The sequence below is a fragment of the Alosa pseudoharengus genome, unplaced genomic scaffold (genome assembly GCF_046254945.1).
Source record: "Alosa pseudoharengus isolate Yale_2024_CS ecotype anadromous, Long Island Sound unplaced genomic scaffold, YU_APseudo_1.1 YU_APseudo_1.1_scf_7, whole genome shotgun sequence".
Lineage (NCBI taxonomy): Eukaryota > Metazoa > Chordata > Actinopteri > Clupeiformes > Clupeidae > Alosa > Alosa pseudoharengus.
The window spans coordinates 16351593-16367936 of record NW_027468859.1 but is presented as its reverse complement, the minus strand read 5'-3'; the positions used below and the strand labels follow the sequence as shown (position 1 = coordinate 16367936).

Below are 16344 nucleotides of genomic sequence, written 5' to 3'. Positions count from 1 at the left end.
AGTAGGTCATTTGAGCATGTACCATGTTTATAGTCTCTTTTGAAAGTTTTCATATATAGGCAGATTATTCACTCAATGAATTCTGCATATTATTTTCTCCAAATAAATTAGAGGTTATGTTCTCTTATAGATGTAAATGAATGTGACTTTGATGCATGTGGTCTAAATTCCACCTGCTCCAACTCGGTTGGCAGCTACAGTTGCTCTTGCTGGAGAGGATACAGACCAACAAACTCGTCTCTGCCTATTAGCAGCAGCAACCCCTGCATAGGTGTGTTCCTCACTTTGTAAAATGTCCTCATTTCACCTGTATTGATGTACTCTTTCAAATTGTAGTGCTCTTTGCCGATGCTTTGACTTTCCACATGCATTTAAGGCATTTTTTGTGGAGCTCCACTGAAGAGTTTTCTAAGATAAACATAATTATTCTGTAAAGAAGCAAGGAAGTATTTTAGTTCCAAACACAATGCATGCAGAGTATTGCTATTATTTCTTTTTTGGCAATGACACACTTGTATTTTGCATTACGGACTGTTACAGGTCCTGTTCAACTGTACAAGTACAGGGTTGAGATTAAGATGGAAACAGTAGATGCTGACCAACTGAAGATGGAGTTGTCTGAACTTGACCTTCCTCTCCCGCTCGCAACAACTGAACAAGTTGAGATTACTGACATCAATGTCACAACAGGTGAGAATAACATCTCATTGAAAAAAGAAAAAGAAAAGATAAATTGATTTGCATTTCATTGACTGAAGTAAGTGTATTCAATTATAGACTGTTCATTTCTTTGTCAGTGGACAAACTTAGAAAATCAGAGAGGGATCAAATAATTATTTCCTCCACTGTATGTATGTAGTTTAATGTGTTTCATTTATTGACATTTTGGTCCTCTGAAACACTCAAGAAAGCCTCATGAATGTGTGCTCACTGTATACGTATATAAATGATAAAATCAAGAGACAGTTACACTGTCACACTGCTTTGCATCTATAACATGAGAGTAACTGATTGTCCATCATCCATCAGTGTGTTACTCAAACACGAGTGGATATCGGTGTGTCTGTGAGGAGCAGTACGCCTGGCCCCATGACAGCTGTATCACTTATGGAGCCTGTGATGAGTTCAGCGAGGGCACCTGTGGATGTCTTAATGGTTTACCGACAAACGGACCATTCTGCCAAAGAGGTTGGTTCACATCCCATTTCATTCAACTGAACTGTTGCACAGGGGTGGTATGCAAAGCCATGAGAGATTGAATTAAATTTAAATTTGAGTATGACAGTAAAACTAGACATGAGCTGGGCAAATAAACAGCCTCACTTTGAAAATGACACAAAAGTGGTGTTGAGCCCATCCAATTAGCCTGTGTGTCCAGGTCAGTAGATTTCATATATTTTCAACACAAATATCTATGAATTGTTTGTTCCTAAATTAGTTTCCCAATTTGTTGTCCTTGTGTTTTTCACTGTTGATAGATGTAAACGAATGCGACTTTGATCCATGTGGTCTAAACTCCACCTGTGCAAACACCATTGGCAGCTACAACTGTTCTTGCTGGAGAGGATACACCCCAACAAACACATCTTTGCCCATTAACACTAGCAATCCATGCATAGGTGTGCAGGTTTTTATATTAAAATACTATGGTTGTCTAACTGTATCAAGGGAGATAATTTCCTCCTAAGCTATGAAGGAGGAACGCGTCTTGTAATGTAACATATCCTACTCAACCACCAGCAATTTATTTTCTGCATCGTGCCACCACGACACCACAATGAAAAGTCTAGCATGTCAGAATTTTGGGAGAATCTCCTACAGCATTCTGTTGACCTTGACACTATGACGACATGTGACATGAACGATAGATTACTCAATCTTGTAATGTGGTCATAATCTTAAAACAGTCCTCACCTCACATGCATGTAGATTATTTTCCAATATTCACTTCTGTGTTTGAGAGTTTATAACTTTGTAGTATTTTTCTCTTTCAGATTTTAACGAATGTGACACGGATCCATGTGGTCAAAATTCCACATGCTCCAACACGGTTGGCAGCTACAACTGTTCTTGCTGGAGAGGATACATCCCAACAAACACATCTCTGCCCGTTACTTCTAACAACCCATGCATAGGTACGTAGGTTTTTCCTGGGACTTTCTTTTGTGATTGTTTTTGTTTTGAATGAAAATTTATCTTCAGAAATGCCTGCAATCTCTCAAATCTGTGCAGTTTTATTAGGAGTGTTCTGCACTCATGTTGTCTTCCAAGTTGTTTTTAAATGTGAAGTTATGAATTCCAATTGTTCCTTTATTCATTCTTATGACCTTTAAGATACGTTTTTATTTTACTTTCCCTATAGACATCAATGAATGTGACTCTGATCCATGTGGTCAAAATTCCACCTGCTCCAACACGATTGGCAGCTACAACTGTTCTTGCTGGAGAGGTTACACCCCGACAAACACATCTCTGACAATTAGTAGCATCAATCCATGCATAGGTGTGCTAATTTTGTTCTTTATACGTTAGTGGAACACCTTTTCTAGCTTCTTTGGGGGACCCATTCACTCTACCCGTCTGTCTTTGTACCCATACTGGTTTATTGTTATGTTTGAAGTGGTATTGTGAATAAACTCAAACTCAAACACCTTCCACATTGAATTTGCGCACAGATTCAAATGCTCTGTGCACAGATGCTCTTCCACCCAAACTACATTTAAACCTGAATCCCAAATTTTCCTTTATAGATATCAATGAATGTGACACAGATCCATGCGGTCAAAATTCCACCTGCTCCAATACCATTGGCAGCTACAACTGTTCTTGCTGGAGAGGATACACTCCGACAAATACATCTCTGCCTATTAGTTCTAACAACCCTTGCATAGGTACGTAGGTTTTTCCTGAGACTTTTTTGTGATTTCTTTCCTTTTCAATGAAATTTCTAGCTATCATCGTGGAATGAAAGCCGATCTATATTAAAGACAAATATTCTTGAAATGTCTCACATTAGAAGTAGATGAATGCTGTTTTGTTCTCATTAGTTTCATTAGTCATTTTCTCATTAGTTCTATCAATCCATGCATCGGTATGTACGTTTTTCCTGAGAATGTTTTTTGTGATTTATTTCCTTTTGAAAAGTAGGTAATTTGAGCATGTACCATGTTTATAGTCTCTTTTGAAAGAGTTTTCATATATAGGCAGATTATTCACTCAATGAATTCTGCATATTATTTTCTCCAAATAAATTAGAGGTTATGTTCTCTTATAGATGTAAATGAATGTGACTTTGATGCATGTGGTCCAAACTCCACCTGCTCCAACTCGGTTGGCAGCTACAGTTGCTCTTGCTGGAGAGGATACAGACCAACAAACTCGTCTCTGCCTATTAGCAGCAGCAACCCCTGCATAGGTGTGTTCCTCACTTTGTAAAATGTCCTCATTTCACCTGTATTGATGTACTCTTTCAAATTGTAGTGCTCTTTGCCGATGCTTTGACTTTCCACATGCATTTAAGGCATTTTTTGTGGAGCTCCACTGAAGAGTTTTCTAAGATAGACATAATTATTCTGTAAAGAAGCAAGGAAGTATTTTAGTTCCAAACACAATGCATGCAGAGTATTGCTATTATTTCTTTTTTGGCAATGACACACTTGTATTTTGCATTACGGACTGTTACAGGTCCTGTTCAACTGTACAAGTACAGGGTTGAGATTGAGATGGAAACAGTAGATGCTGACCAACTGAAGATGGAGTTGTCTGAACTTGACCTTCCTCTCCCGCTCGCAACAACTGAACAAGTTGAGATTACTGACATCAATGTCACAACAGGTGAGAATAACATCTCATTGAAAAAAGAAAAAGAAAAGATAAATTGATTTGCATTTCATTGACTGAAGTAAGTGTATTCAATTATAGACTGTTCATTTCTTTGTCAGTGGACAAACTTAGAAAATCAGAGAGGGATCAAATAATTATTTCCTCCACTGTATGTATGTAGTTTAATGTGTTTCATTTATTGACATTTTGGTCCTCTGAAACACTCAAGAAAGCCTCATGAATGTGTGCTCACTGTATACGTATATAAATGATAAAATCAAGAGACAGTTACACTGTCACACTGCTTTGCATCTATAACATGAGAGTAACTGATTGTCCATCATCCATCAGTGTGTTACTCAAACACGAGTGGATATCGGTGTGTCTGTGAGGAGCAGTACGCCTGGCCCCATGACAGCTGTATCACTTATGGAGCCTGTGATGAGTTCAGCGAGGGCACCTGTGGATGTCTTAATGGTTTACCGACAAACGGACCATTCTGCCAAAGAGGTTGGTTCACATCCCATTTCATTCAACTGAACTGTTGCACAGGGGTGGTATGCAAAGCCATGAGAGATTGAATTAAATTTAAATTTGAGTATGACAGTAAAACTAGACATGAGCTGGGCAAATAAACAGCCTCACTTTGAAAATGACACAAAAGTGGTGTTGAGCCCATCCAATTAGCCTGTGTGTCCAGGTCAGTAGATTTCATATATTTTCAACACAAATATCTATGAATTGTTTGTTCCTAAATTAGTTTCCCAATTTGTTGTCCTTGTGTTTTTCACTGTTGATAGATGTAAACGAATGCGACTTTGATCCATGTGGTCTAAACTCCACCTGTGCAAACACCATTGGCAGCTACAACTGTTCTTGCTGGAGAGGATACACCCCAACAAACACATCTTTGCCCATTAACACTAGCAATCCATGCATAGGTGTGCAGGTTTTTATATTAAAATACTATGGTTGTCTAATTGCATCAAGGGAGATAATTTCCTCCTAAGCTATGAAGGAGGAACGCGTCTTGTAATGTGACATATCCTACTCAACGACCAGCAATTTATTTTCTGCATCGTGCCACCACGACACCACAATGAAAAGTCTAGCATGTCAGAATTTTGGGAGAATCTCCTACAGCATTCTGTTGACCCTGACACTATGACGACATGTGACATGAACGATAGATTACTCAATCTTGTAATGTGGTCATAATCTTAAAACAGTCCTCACCTCACATGCATGTAGATTATTTTCCAATATTCACTTCTGTGTTTGAGAGTTTATAACTTTGTAGTATTTTTCTCTTTCAGATTTTAACGAATGTGACACGGATCGATCCATGTGGTCAAAATTCCACCTGCTCCAACACGATTGGCAGCTACAACTGTTCTTGCTGGAGAGGTTACACCCCGACAAACACATCTCTGCCCGTTACTTCTAACAACCCATGCATAGGTACGTAGGTTTTTCCTGGGACTTTCTTTTGTGATTGTTTTTGTTTTGAATGAAAATTTATCTTCAGAAATGCCTGCAATCTCTCAAATCTGTGCAGTTTTATTAGGAGTGTTCTGCACTCATGTTGTCTTCCAAGTTGTTTTTAAATGTGAAGTTATGAATTCCAATTGTTCCTTTATTCATTCTTATGACCTTTAAGATACGTTTTTATTTTACTTTCCCTATAGACATCAATGAATGTGACTCTGATCCATGTGGTCAAAATTCCACCTGCTCCAACACGATTGGCAGCTACAACTGTTCTTGCTGGAGAGGTTACACCCCGACAAACACATCTCTGACTATTAGTAGCATCAATCCATGCATAGGTGTGCTAATTTTGTTCTTTATACGTTAGTGGAACACCTTTTCTAGCTTCTTTGGGGGACCCATTCACTCTACCTGTCTGTCTTTGTACCCATACTGGTTTATTGTTATGTTTGAAGTGGTATTGTGAATAAACTCAAACTCAAACACCTTCCACATTGAATTTGCGCACAGATTCAAATGCTCTGTGCACAGATGCTCTTCCACCCAAACTACATTTAAACCTGAATCCCAAATTTTCCTTTATAGATATCAATGAATGTGACACAGATCCATGCGGTCAAAATTCCACCTGCTCCAATACCATTGGCAGCTACAACTGTTCTTGCTGGAGAGGATACACTCCGACAAATACATCTCTGCCTATTAGTTCTAACAACCCCTGCATAGGTACGTAGGTTTTTCCTGAGACTTTTTTGTGATTTCTTTCCTTTTCAATGAAATTTCTAGCTATCATCGTGGAATGAAAGCCGATCTATATTAAAGACAAATATTCTTGAAATGTCTCACATTAGAAGTAGATGAATGCTGTTTTGTTCTCATTAGTTTCATTAGTCATTTTCTCATTAGTTCTATCAATCCATGCATCGGTATGTACGTTTTTCCTGAGAATGTTTTTTGTGATTTATTTCCTTTTGAAAAGTAGGTAATTTGAGCATGTACCATGTTTATAGTCTCTTTTGAAAGAGTTTTCATTTATAGGCAGATTATTCACTCAATGAATTCTGCATATTATTTTCTCCAAATAAATTAGAGGTTATGTTCTCTTATAGATGTAAATGAATGTGACTTTGATGCATGTGGTCCAAACTCCACCTGCTCCAACTCGGTTGGCAGCTACAGTTGCTCTTGCTGGAGAGGATACAGACCAACAAACTCGTCTCTGCCTATTAGCAGCAGCAACCCCTGCATAGGTGTGTTCCTCACTTTGTAAAATGTCCTCATTTCACCTGTATTGATGTACTCTTTCAAATTGTAGTGCTCTTTGCCGATGCTTTGACTTTCCACATGCATTTAAGGCATTTTTTGTGGAGCGCCACTGAAGAGTTTTCTAAGATAAACATAATTATTCTGTAAAGAAGCAAGGAAGTATTTTAGTTCCAAACACAATGCATGCAGAGTATTGCTATTATTTCTTTTTTGGCAATGACACACTTGTATTTTGCATTACGGACTGTTACAGGTCCTGTTCAACTGTACAAGTACAGGGTTGAGATTAAGATGGAAACAGTAGATGCTGACCAACTGAAGATGGAGTTGTCTGAACTTGACCTTCCTCTCCCGCTCGCAACAACTGAACAAGTTGAGATTACTGACATCAATGTCACAACAGGTGAGAATAACATCTCATTGAAAAAAGAAAAAGAAAAGATAAATTGATTTGCATTTCATTGACTGAAGTAAGTGTATTCAGTTATAGACTGTTCATTTCTTTGTCAGTGGACAAACTTAGAAAATCAGAGAGGGATCAAATAATTATTTCCTCCACTGTATATATGTAGTTTAATGTGTTTCATTTATTTTTTTGGGCCTCTGAAACACTCAAGAAAGCCTCATGAATGTGTGCTCACTGTATACGTATATAAATGATAAAATCAAGAGACAGTTACACTGTCACACTGCTTTGCATCTATAACATGAGAGTAACTGATTGTCCATCATCCATCAGTGTGTTACTCAAACACGAGTGGATATCGGTGTGTCTGTGAGGAGCAGTACGCCTGGCCCCATGACAGCTGTATCACTTATGGAGCCTGTGATGAGTTCAGCGAGGGCACCTGTGGATGTCTTAATGGTTTACCGACAAACGGACCATTCTGCCAAAGAGGTTGGTTCACATCCCATTTCATTCAACTGAACTGTTGCACAGGGGTGGTATGCAAAGCCATGAGAGATTGAATTAAATTTAAATTTGAGTATGACAGTAAAACTAGACATGAGCTGGGCAAATAAACAGCCTCACTTTGAAAATGACACAAAAGTGGTGTTGAGCCCATCCAATTAGCCTGTGTGTCCAGGTCAGTAGATTTCATATATTTTCAACACAAATATCTATGAATTGTTTGTTCCTAAATTAGTTTCCCAATTTGTTGTCCTTGTGTTTTTCACTGTTGATAGATGTAAACGAATGCGACTTTGATCCATGTGGTCTAAACTCCACCTGTGCAAACACCATTGGCAGCTACAACTGTTCTTGCTGGAGAGGATACACCCCAACAAACACATCTTTGCCCATTAACACTAGCAATCCATGCATAGGTGTGCAGGTTTTTATATTAAAATACTATGGTTGTCTAACTGCATCAAGGGAGATAATTTCCTCCTAAGCTATGAAGGAGGAACGCGTCTTGTAATGTGACATATCCTACTCAACGACCAGCAATTTATTTTCTGCATCGTGCCACCACGACACCACAATGAAAAGTCTAGCATGTCAGAATTTTGGGAGAATCTCCTACAGCATTCTGTTGACCCTGACACTATGACGACATGTGACATGAACGATAGATTACTCAATCTTGTAATGTGGTCATAATCTTAAAACAGTCCTCACCTCACATGCATGTAGATTATTTTCCAATATTCACTTCTGTGTTTGAGAGTTTATAACTTTGTAGTATTTTTCTCTTTCAGATTTTAACGAATGTGACACGGATCCATGTGGTCAAAATTCCACATGCTCCAACACGGTTGGCAGCTACAACTGTTCTTGCTGGAGAGGATACATCCCAACAAACACATCTCTGCCCGTTACTTCTAACAACCCATGCATAGGTACGTAGGTTTTTCCTGGGACTTTCTTTTGTGATTGTTTTTGTTTTGAATGAAAATTTATCTTCAGAAATGCCTGCAATCTCTCAAATCTGTGCAGTTTTATTAGGAGTGTTCTGCACTCATGTTGTCTTCCAAGTTGTTTTTAAATGTGAAGTTATGAATTCCAATTGTTCCTTTATTCATTCTTATGACCTTTAAGATACGTTTTTATTTTACTTTCCCTATAGACATCAATGAATGTGACTCTGATCCATGTGGTCAAAATTCCACCTGCTCCAACACGATTGGCAGCTACAACTGTTCTTGCTGGAGAGGTTACACCCCGACAAACACATCTCTGACTATTAGTAGCATCAATCCATGCATAGGTGTGCTAATTTTGTTCTTTATACGTTAGTGGAACACCTTTTCTAGCTTCTTTGGGGGACCCATTCACTCTACCTGTCTGTCTTTGTACCCATACTGGTTTATTGTTATGTTTGAAGTGGTATTGTGAATAAACTCAAACTCAAACACCTTCCACATTGAATTTGCGCACAGATTCAAATGCTCTGTGCACAGATGCTCTTCCACCCAAACTACATTTAAACCTGAATCCCAAATTTTCCTTTATAGATATCAATGAATGTGACACAGATCCATGCGGTCAAAATTCCACCTGCTCCAATACCATTGGCAGCTACAACTGTTCTTGCTGGAGAGGATACACTCCGACAAATACATCTCTGCCTATTAGTTCTAACAACCCCTGCATAGGTACGTAGGTTTTTCCTGAGACTTTTTTGTGATTTCTTTCCTTTTCAATGAAATTTCTAGCTATCATCGTGGAATGAAAGCCGATCTATATTAAAGACAAATATTCTTGAAATGTCTCACATTAGAAGTAGATGAATGCTGTTTTGTTCTCATTAGTTTCATTAGTCATTTTCTCATTAGTTCTATCAATCCATGCATCGGTATGTACGTTTTTCCTGAGAATGTTTTTTGTGATTTATTTCCTTTTGAAAAGTAGGTAATTTGAGCATGTACCATGTTTATAGTCTCTTTTGAAAGAGTTTTCATTTATAGGCAGATTATTCACTCAATGAATTCTGCATATTATTTTCTCCAAATAAATTAGAGGTTATGTTCTCTTATAGATGTAAATGAATGTGACTTTGATGCATGTGGTCCAAACTCCACCTGCTCCAACTCGGTTGGCAGCTACAGTTGCTCTTGCTGGAGAGGATACAGACCAACAAACTCGTCTCTGCCTATTAGCAGCAGCAACCCCTGCATAGGTGTGTTCCTCACTTTGTAAAATGTCCTCATTTCACCTGTATTGATGTACTCTTTCAAATTGTAGTGCTCTTTGCCGATGCTTTGACTTTCCACATGCATTTAAGGCATTTTTTGTGGAGCGCCACTGAAGAGTTTTCTAAGATAAACATAATTATTCTGTAAAGAAGCAAGGAAGTATTTTAGTTCCAAACACAATGCATGCAGAGTATTGCTATTATTTCTTTTTTGGCAATGACACACTTGTATTTTGCATTACGGACTGTTACAGGTCCTGTTCAACTGTACAAGTACAGGGTTGAGATTAAGATGGAAACAGTAGATGCTGACCAACTGAAGATGGAGTTGTCTGAACTTGACCTTCCTCTCCCGCTCGCAACAACTGAACAAGTTGAGATTACTGACATCAATGTCACAACAGGTGAGAATAACATCTCATTGAAAAAAGAAAAAGAAAAGATAAATTGATTTGCATTTCATTGACTGAAGTAAGTGTATTCAGTTATAGACTGTTCATTTCTTTGTCAGTGGACAAACTTAGAAAATCAGAGAGGGATCAAATAATTATTTCCTCCACTGTATATATGTAGTTTAATGTGTTTCATTTATTTTTTTGGGCCTCTGAAACACTCAAGAAAGCCTCATGAATGTGTGCTCACTGTATACGTATATAAATGATAAAATCAAGAGACAGTTACACTGTCACACTGCTTTGCATCTATAACATGAGAGTAACTGATTGTCCATCATCCATCAGTGTGTTACTCAAACACGAGTGGATATCGGTGTGTCTGTGAGGAGCAGTACGCCTGGCCCCATGACAGCTGTATCACTTATGGAGCCTGTGATGAGTTCAGCGAGGGCACCTGTGGATGTCTTAATGGTTTACCGACAAACGGACCATTCTGCCAAAGAGGTTGGTTCACATCCCATTTCATTCAACTGAACTGTTGCACAGGGGTGGTATGCAAAGCCATGAGAGATTGAATTAAATTTAAATTTGAGTATGACAGTAAAACTAGACATGAGCTGGGCAAATAAACAGCCTCACTTTGAAAATGACACAAAAGTGGTGTTGAGCCCATCCAATTAGCCTGTGTGTCCAGGTCAGTAGATTTCATATATTTTCAACACAAATATCTATGAATTGTTTGTTCCTAAATTAGTTTCCCAATTTGTTGTCCTTGTGTTTTTCACTGTTGATAGATGTAAACGAATGCGACTTTGATCCATGTGGTCTAAACTCCACCTGTGCAAACACCATTGGCAGCTACAACTGTTCTTGCTGGAGAGGATACACCCCAACAAACACATCTTTGCCCATTAACACTAGCAATCCATGCATAGGTGTGCAGGTTTTTATATTAAAATACTATGGTTGTCTAACTGCATCAAGGGAGATAATTTCCTCCTAAGCTATGAAGGAGGAACGCGTCTTGTAATGTGACATATCCTACTCAACGACCAGCAATTTATTTTCTGCATCGTGCCACCACGACACCACAATGAAAAGTCTAGCATGTCAGAATTTTGGGAGAATCTCCTACAGCATTCTGTTGACCCTGACACTATGACGACATGTGACATGAACGATAGATTACTCAATCTTGTAATGTGGTCATAATCTTAAAACAGTCCTCACCTCACATGCATGTAGATTATTTTCCAATATTCACTTCTGTGTTTGAGAGTTTATAACTTTGTAGTATTTTTCTCTTTCAGATTTTAACGAATGTGACACGGATCCATGTGGTCAAAATTCCACATGCTCCAACACGGTTGGCAGCTACAACTGTTCTTGCTGGAGAGGATACATCCCAACAAACACATCTCTGCCCGTTACTTCTAACAACCCATGCATAGGTACGTAGGTTTTTCCTGGGACTTTCTTTTGTGATTGTTTTTGTTTTGAATGAAAATTTATCTTCAGAAATGCCTGCAATCTCTCAAATCTGTGCAGTTTTATTAGGAGTGTTCTGCACTCATGTTGTCTTCCAAGTTGTTTTTAAATGTGAAGTTATGAATTCCAATTGTTCCTTTATTCATTCTTATGACCTTTAAGATACGTTTTTATTTTACTTTCCCTATAGACATCAATGAATGTGACTCTGATCCATGTGGTCAAAATTCCACCTGCTCCAACACGATTGGCAGCTACAACTGTTCTTGCTGGAGAGGTTACACCCCGACAAACACATCTCTGACTATTAGTAGCATCAATCCATGCATAGGTGTGCTAATTTTGTTCTTTATACGTTAGTGGAACACCTTTTCTAGCTTCTTTGGGGGACCCATTCACTCTACCTGTCTGTCTTTGTACCCATACTGGTTTATTGTTATGTTTGAAGTGGTATTGTGAATAAACTCAAACTCAAACACCTTCCACATTGAATTTGCGCACAGATTCAAATGCTCTGTGCACAGATGCTCTTCCACCCAAACTACATTTAAACCTGAATCCCAAATTTTCCTTTATAGATATCAATGAATGTGACACAGATCCATGCGGTCAAAATTCCACCTGCTCCAATACCATTGGCAGCTACAACTGTTCTTGCTGGAGAGGATACACTCCGACAAATACATCTCTGCCTATTAGTTCTAACAACCCCTGCATAGGTACGTAGGTTTTTCCTGAGACTTTTTTGTGATTTCTTTCCTTTTCAATGAAATTTCTAGCTATCATCGTGGAATGAAAGCCGATCTATATTAAAGACAAATATTCTTGAAATGTCTCACATTAGAAGTAGATGAATGCTGTTTTGTTCTCATTAGTTTCATTAGTCATTTTCTCATTAGTTCTAGCAATCAATGCATCGGTACGTTTTTCCTGAGAATGTTTTTGTGATTTCTTTCCTTTTGCAAAGTAGGTCATTTGAGCATGTACCATGTTTATAGTCTCTTTTGAAAGAGTTTTCATTTATAGGGAGATTATTCACTCAATGAATTCTGCATATTATTTTCTCCAAATAAATTAAAGATTATGTTCTCTTTCAGATTTTAACGAATGTGACTCTGATCCATGTAGTCAAAATTCCACATGCTCCAACACGGTTGGCAGCTACAACTGTTCTTGCTGGAGAGGATACACCCCAACAAACACATCTCTGCCCATTAGTTCTAACAACCCATGCATAGGTACGTAGGGGTTTCCTGAGACTTTCTTTTGTTATTTTTTTTGTTTTGAATGAAAATATTATACTGTAACAATCTGCAAGGTTGTCTCAAAATGGTCTTTATTGGTTTCACACCAAATCACACGAACGTCATAAAACAGGCAACACAAGGGAGGTCAATTAAACAAGCACGATACACAAACAGGGTAGTCACATACAATACACGGGGTAAACACATGAGGTACAACACAAAGAAAGACCATACCAGCTAACACATACACAACAAGGCAAACGCCACTACTCATACTACAACCAACATCAACATTATACACACACACACACACACACACACGCACAGCATTATGGGAGTACAGTCATACAGCTAGGCTCAGATCATTACACAGCCCCCCGAGACTTAGTCCATGTCCCCTTGACTCAAGTCTTACCCTACGTCAGTCCATGAGCCTGGCTGGGACGCGACGCTGGCGTTGTGGGCGCCCCGCTGTCGCGGCGGTGACTTCCGGTGAAGGCTGCACGGTGATCGGTGTTAGAGCCACAGCTCCATTGTCACCAAATTCCACAGAGTCAGTGTCAAAGTCTCCACGACCATCAGCTGAGGCCAGGGGTCGATACGGGGCCAGTCGATCACGGTGGAGAGCCACAACTCTCCGACGCTTAATCAGTCTCACACGATAGACCACATCAGACAGCTTCTCTAAGACATCGCACGGCCCGACCCACTGGCTAGTGAGTTTCGGGGAAATGCCTTTCTTTCTCTCCGGGCAGTACACCCACACTTTATCGCCGGTCTGGAACTCCTGGCCGCGACAGCGCGTGTCGTAAGCTCGCTTTTGACGTATTCCAGCTTCACTCATAGCCTGCCGGGCCAACTCGTGTACTCCCTTCAGTCTCTCGCGTAGCTGCTTGTAGTACTCCAGCCCTGGCTTACCTCCAATCTCCGCTTCCGGAGGCGAACCGAACACCAAGTCCACCGGCGTGCGTAGCTCTCGCCCGAACATCAGAGCTGCCGGTGTGCATTTCGTTGACTCTTGCACCGCTGTGCGATATGCCCAGAGCACCAGGGGCAAGTGTAAGTCCCAGTCCTTTTGTCGGTGGTCGGCCAATATGGCCAGCTGCACTGCTAGCGTCCGGTTAAACCGTTCGACCAGCCCGTCGCTTTGTGGATGCAGAGGTGTCGTTCTCGTTTTCCGGATGCCCATGCGCTGGCAAACCTCAGCAAACACCTCCGCCTCGAAATTCCGCCCTTGGTCGCTGTGGAGCTCTTCCGGTGCCCCGAACCGGCAGAACATCTCAGTGACCAGTTTGTCCGCTGTCGTGTGGGCGCTCTGATCTGGCACTGCATACGCCTCCGGCCACTTAGTGAAATAGTCCATAGCTACGAGCACGTAGCGATTTCCCCGCTCTGTGACTGGCAGTGGGCCCATGATATCGACGGCTACCCGCTCCATGAGAGCCCCGACTGCGTATTGCTGCAGCGGAGCGTGCGAGCGTCGCGTGGGGCCCTTCTTCGCTGTGCAGGCGTCACAGCAGTGAACATGCAGTTCAACGTCCAGCCTGCATCCCGGCCAATAGAAGTGGCTTCTCAGCCGACGAAGAGTTTTTGCGATGCCGAAATGAGCCGCCCCCACAGCCCCATCTACCTGTTCCAGTACACGGGCTCGTAATCCAGCAGGAACCAGCAACTGGAAAATGTCAGATTGTCGATCGGGGGCTCGCCAGTGTCTATACAACAGTCCTTGACGTGCTACTATTCCCGGCCACTGTGAATAAATCGCTTTGGTCTCTGGATCGAGTGCTGATACGTCAGTCCATGGCGGTCGCTGACCGGCTTCGATCCATGACCACACTCGGGCAAGCGTGGCGTCCTCCGATTGCGCCTTCCGGATCTCCTCCCTCGACATCACGTCCACCGGCGACTGCGCGTCCATGGCCTCAGCTGCCGCTCTGCAGTGCTGTGTTGTGGCGTTGGGCTGCGGTGCGTTGTGTCTCTCGCTGGCGTGAAGCTGGCGAGCGGTGGCTCTCTTGATGGCGCAGCGCTGGCGAGCGTTGAGTCTCTCGCTGGCGTGCTGTTGGCGAGCGTTGACCCTCTCGTTGGCACGACGCTGGTGAGCGTTGAAAACAGCGACTCTCTCCCTCTCTGCCAGCGGTGATGCAGCCTGTAGCCGACGAGCGGGCTCCGGTTGAGCCGCGGCCAGGCTCCTCTCCTCCCTCCGGTGGCAGTGTTGCCTGGACAGGGCGTCCGCGTTGCCGTGAAGGCGACCCGCCCGGTGTCGAATCTCCATGTCGTAGTCCTGGAGCGCCTCCAGCCAGCGAGCCAGCTGGCCCTCCGGTTCTTTGAAGTTCAGCAGCCAGGTGAGTGACGCGTGGTCCGTTCTCAGCAGGAACCGTTTGCCGTAGAGGTAGGTTCGGAAATGGCGCACTGCCACCACCACAGCCAACAGTTCTCTGCGTGTCACACAGTAATTCTTCTCCGCTCGGTCCAGTGAGCGGCTGAAGTATGCGACCACTTGCTCGCCCTGCTCGCCTGCTTGTGAGAGGACGGCGCCGACGCCCACGTCGCTGGTGTCGGTGTCCAGGATACACGGCAGTCGAGGGTCAGGGAAGGCGAGCACTGGGGCCTCGCATAGCGCCCTCCGCAGCCGCCGGAATGCCGCGTCGCACTCTCGTGTCCACTCGAAGAGCTGGCCTTTGTGCGTCAGTCGATGCAGCGGGCTGGCGACTGTAGCAAAGTCCCGAATGAAACGCGGGTAATATGACGCCAGGCCCAGGAAGCTCCGCAGCTCAGCACCGTCGCGTGGAACAGGCCAACGCCTCACCGTCTCCACCTTAGCTGGGTCGGTGGCCACTCCGGCGGCCCCCACGACATGGCCCAGGAACCCGGTTTGCCTCCGGAACAGGTGGCACTTTTTCGGGTGCAGTTTGAGCCCAGCACCTCGTATTGCGTCGAACACCTTTTCCAGATGTCCTATGGCACCGGTGAAGTCCGTTGCATGACACAGGATGTCGTCCAGGTAAACCACGCAGCATGTTCGTGGAATGCCCGCCAGGACACGCTCCATCAGTCGCTCGAAGTTCGCTGGCCCGTTGCATATGCCGAACGGAAGTACCCGGAACTGCCACAGCCCTTGCCCGATGGTGAACGCCGTCTTCGGGCGAGCTTCCGGGGCTAGCTCAATCTGCCAGTAGCCACTACGCAAGTCCAGCGAGCTAAACCAGCAGGAGCCGGCAATGCTGTCCAGCGCATCGTCAATGCGGGGGAGCGGGTAGGAGTCTTTCCGGGTTACCTGGTTGAGGCGCCTGTAGTCAACACAGAACCGCCACGAGTCGTCCTTCTTCCGGACGAGTACAGCCGGCGCAGCCCATGGACTACTGCTTGGCTCTATTACTCCTGCCGCGGCCATTTCCTTGATCTTTTCTTCAGCTGCTTGTCGTTTGGCGAACGGTAAGCGATGAGGCTGAAGTCGGATGGGCCGGGCATTTCCGGTGTCGATATCGTGTTGGACCA

General features: G+C 42.6%; 1 protein-coding gene across 1 annotated transcript in view; it reads left to right on the top strand.

Moving 5' to 3' along the window:
* The window catches only part of LOC143109211 (uncharacterized), a 32907-nt gene extending 20059 nt beyond the window's left edge, over positions 1-12848 (top strand). Inside the window, exons 35-59 of the mRNA XM_076271866.1 lie at positions 131-271; positions 541-690; positions 1030-1188; positions 1479-1619; positions 1995-2135; positions 2751-2891; positions 3275-3415; positions 3685-3834; positions 4174-4332; positions 4623-4763; positions 5511-5651; positions 5899-6039; positions 6423-6563; positions 6833-6982; positions 7319-7477; positions 7768-7908; positions 8284-8424; positions 9040-9180; positions 9564-9704; positions 9974-10123; positions 10460-10618; positions 10909-11049; positions 11425-11565; positions 12181-12321; positions 12700-12848. Of these exons, the coding sequence (XP_076127981.1) occupies positions 131-271; positions 541-690; positions 1030-1188; positions 1479-1619; positions 1995-2135; positions 2751-2891; positions 3275-3415; positions 3685-3834; positions 4174-4332; positions 4623-4763; positions 5511-5651; positions 5899-6039; positions 6423-6563; positions 6833-6982; positions 7319-7477; positions 7768-7908; positions 8284-8424; positions 9040-9180; positions 9564-9704; positions 9974-10123; positions 10460-10618; positions 10909-11049; positions 11425-11565; positions 12181-12321; positions 12700-12848 (3641 nt within the window). The remainder of the gene's footprint in view (positions 1-130; positions 272-540; positions 691-1029; positions 1189-1478; positions 1620-1994; positions 2136-2750; positions 2892-3274; positions 3416-3684; positions 3835-4173; positions 4333-4622; positions 4764-5510; positions 5652-5898; positions 6040-6422; positions 6564-6832; positions 6983-7318; positions 7478-7767; positions 7909-8283; positions 8425-9039; positions 9181-9563; positions 9705-9973; positions 10124-10459; positions 10619-10908; positions 11050-11424; positions 11566-12180; positions 12322-12699) is intronic.
* The last annotated feature ends 3496 nt before the right edge of the window (positions 12849-16344 follow it).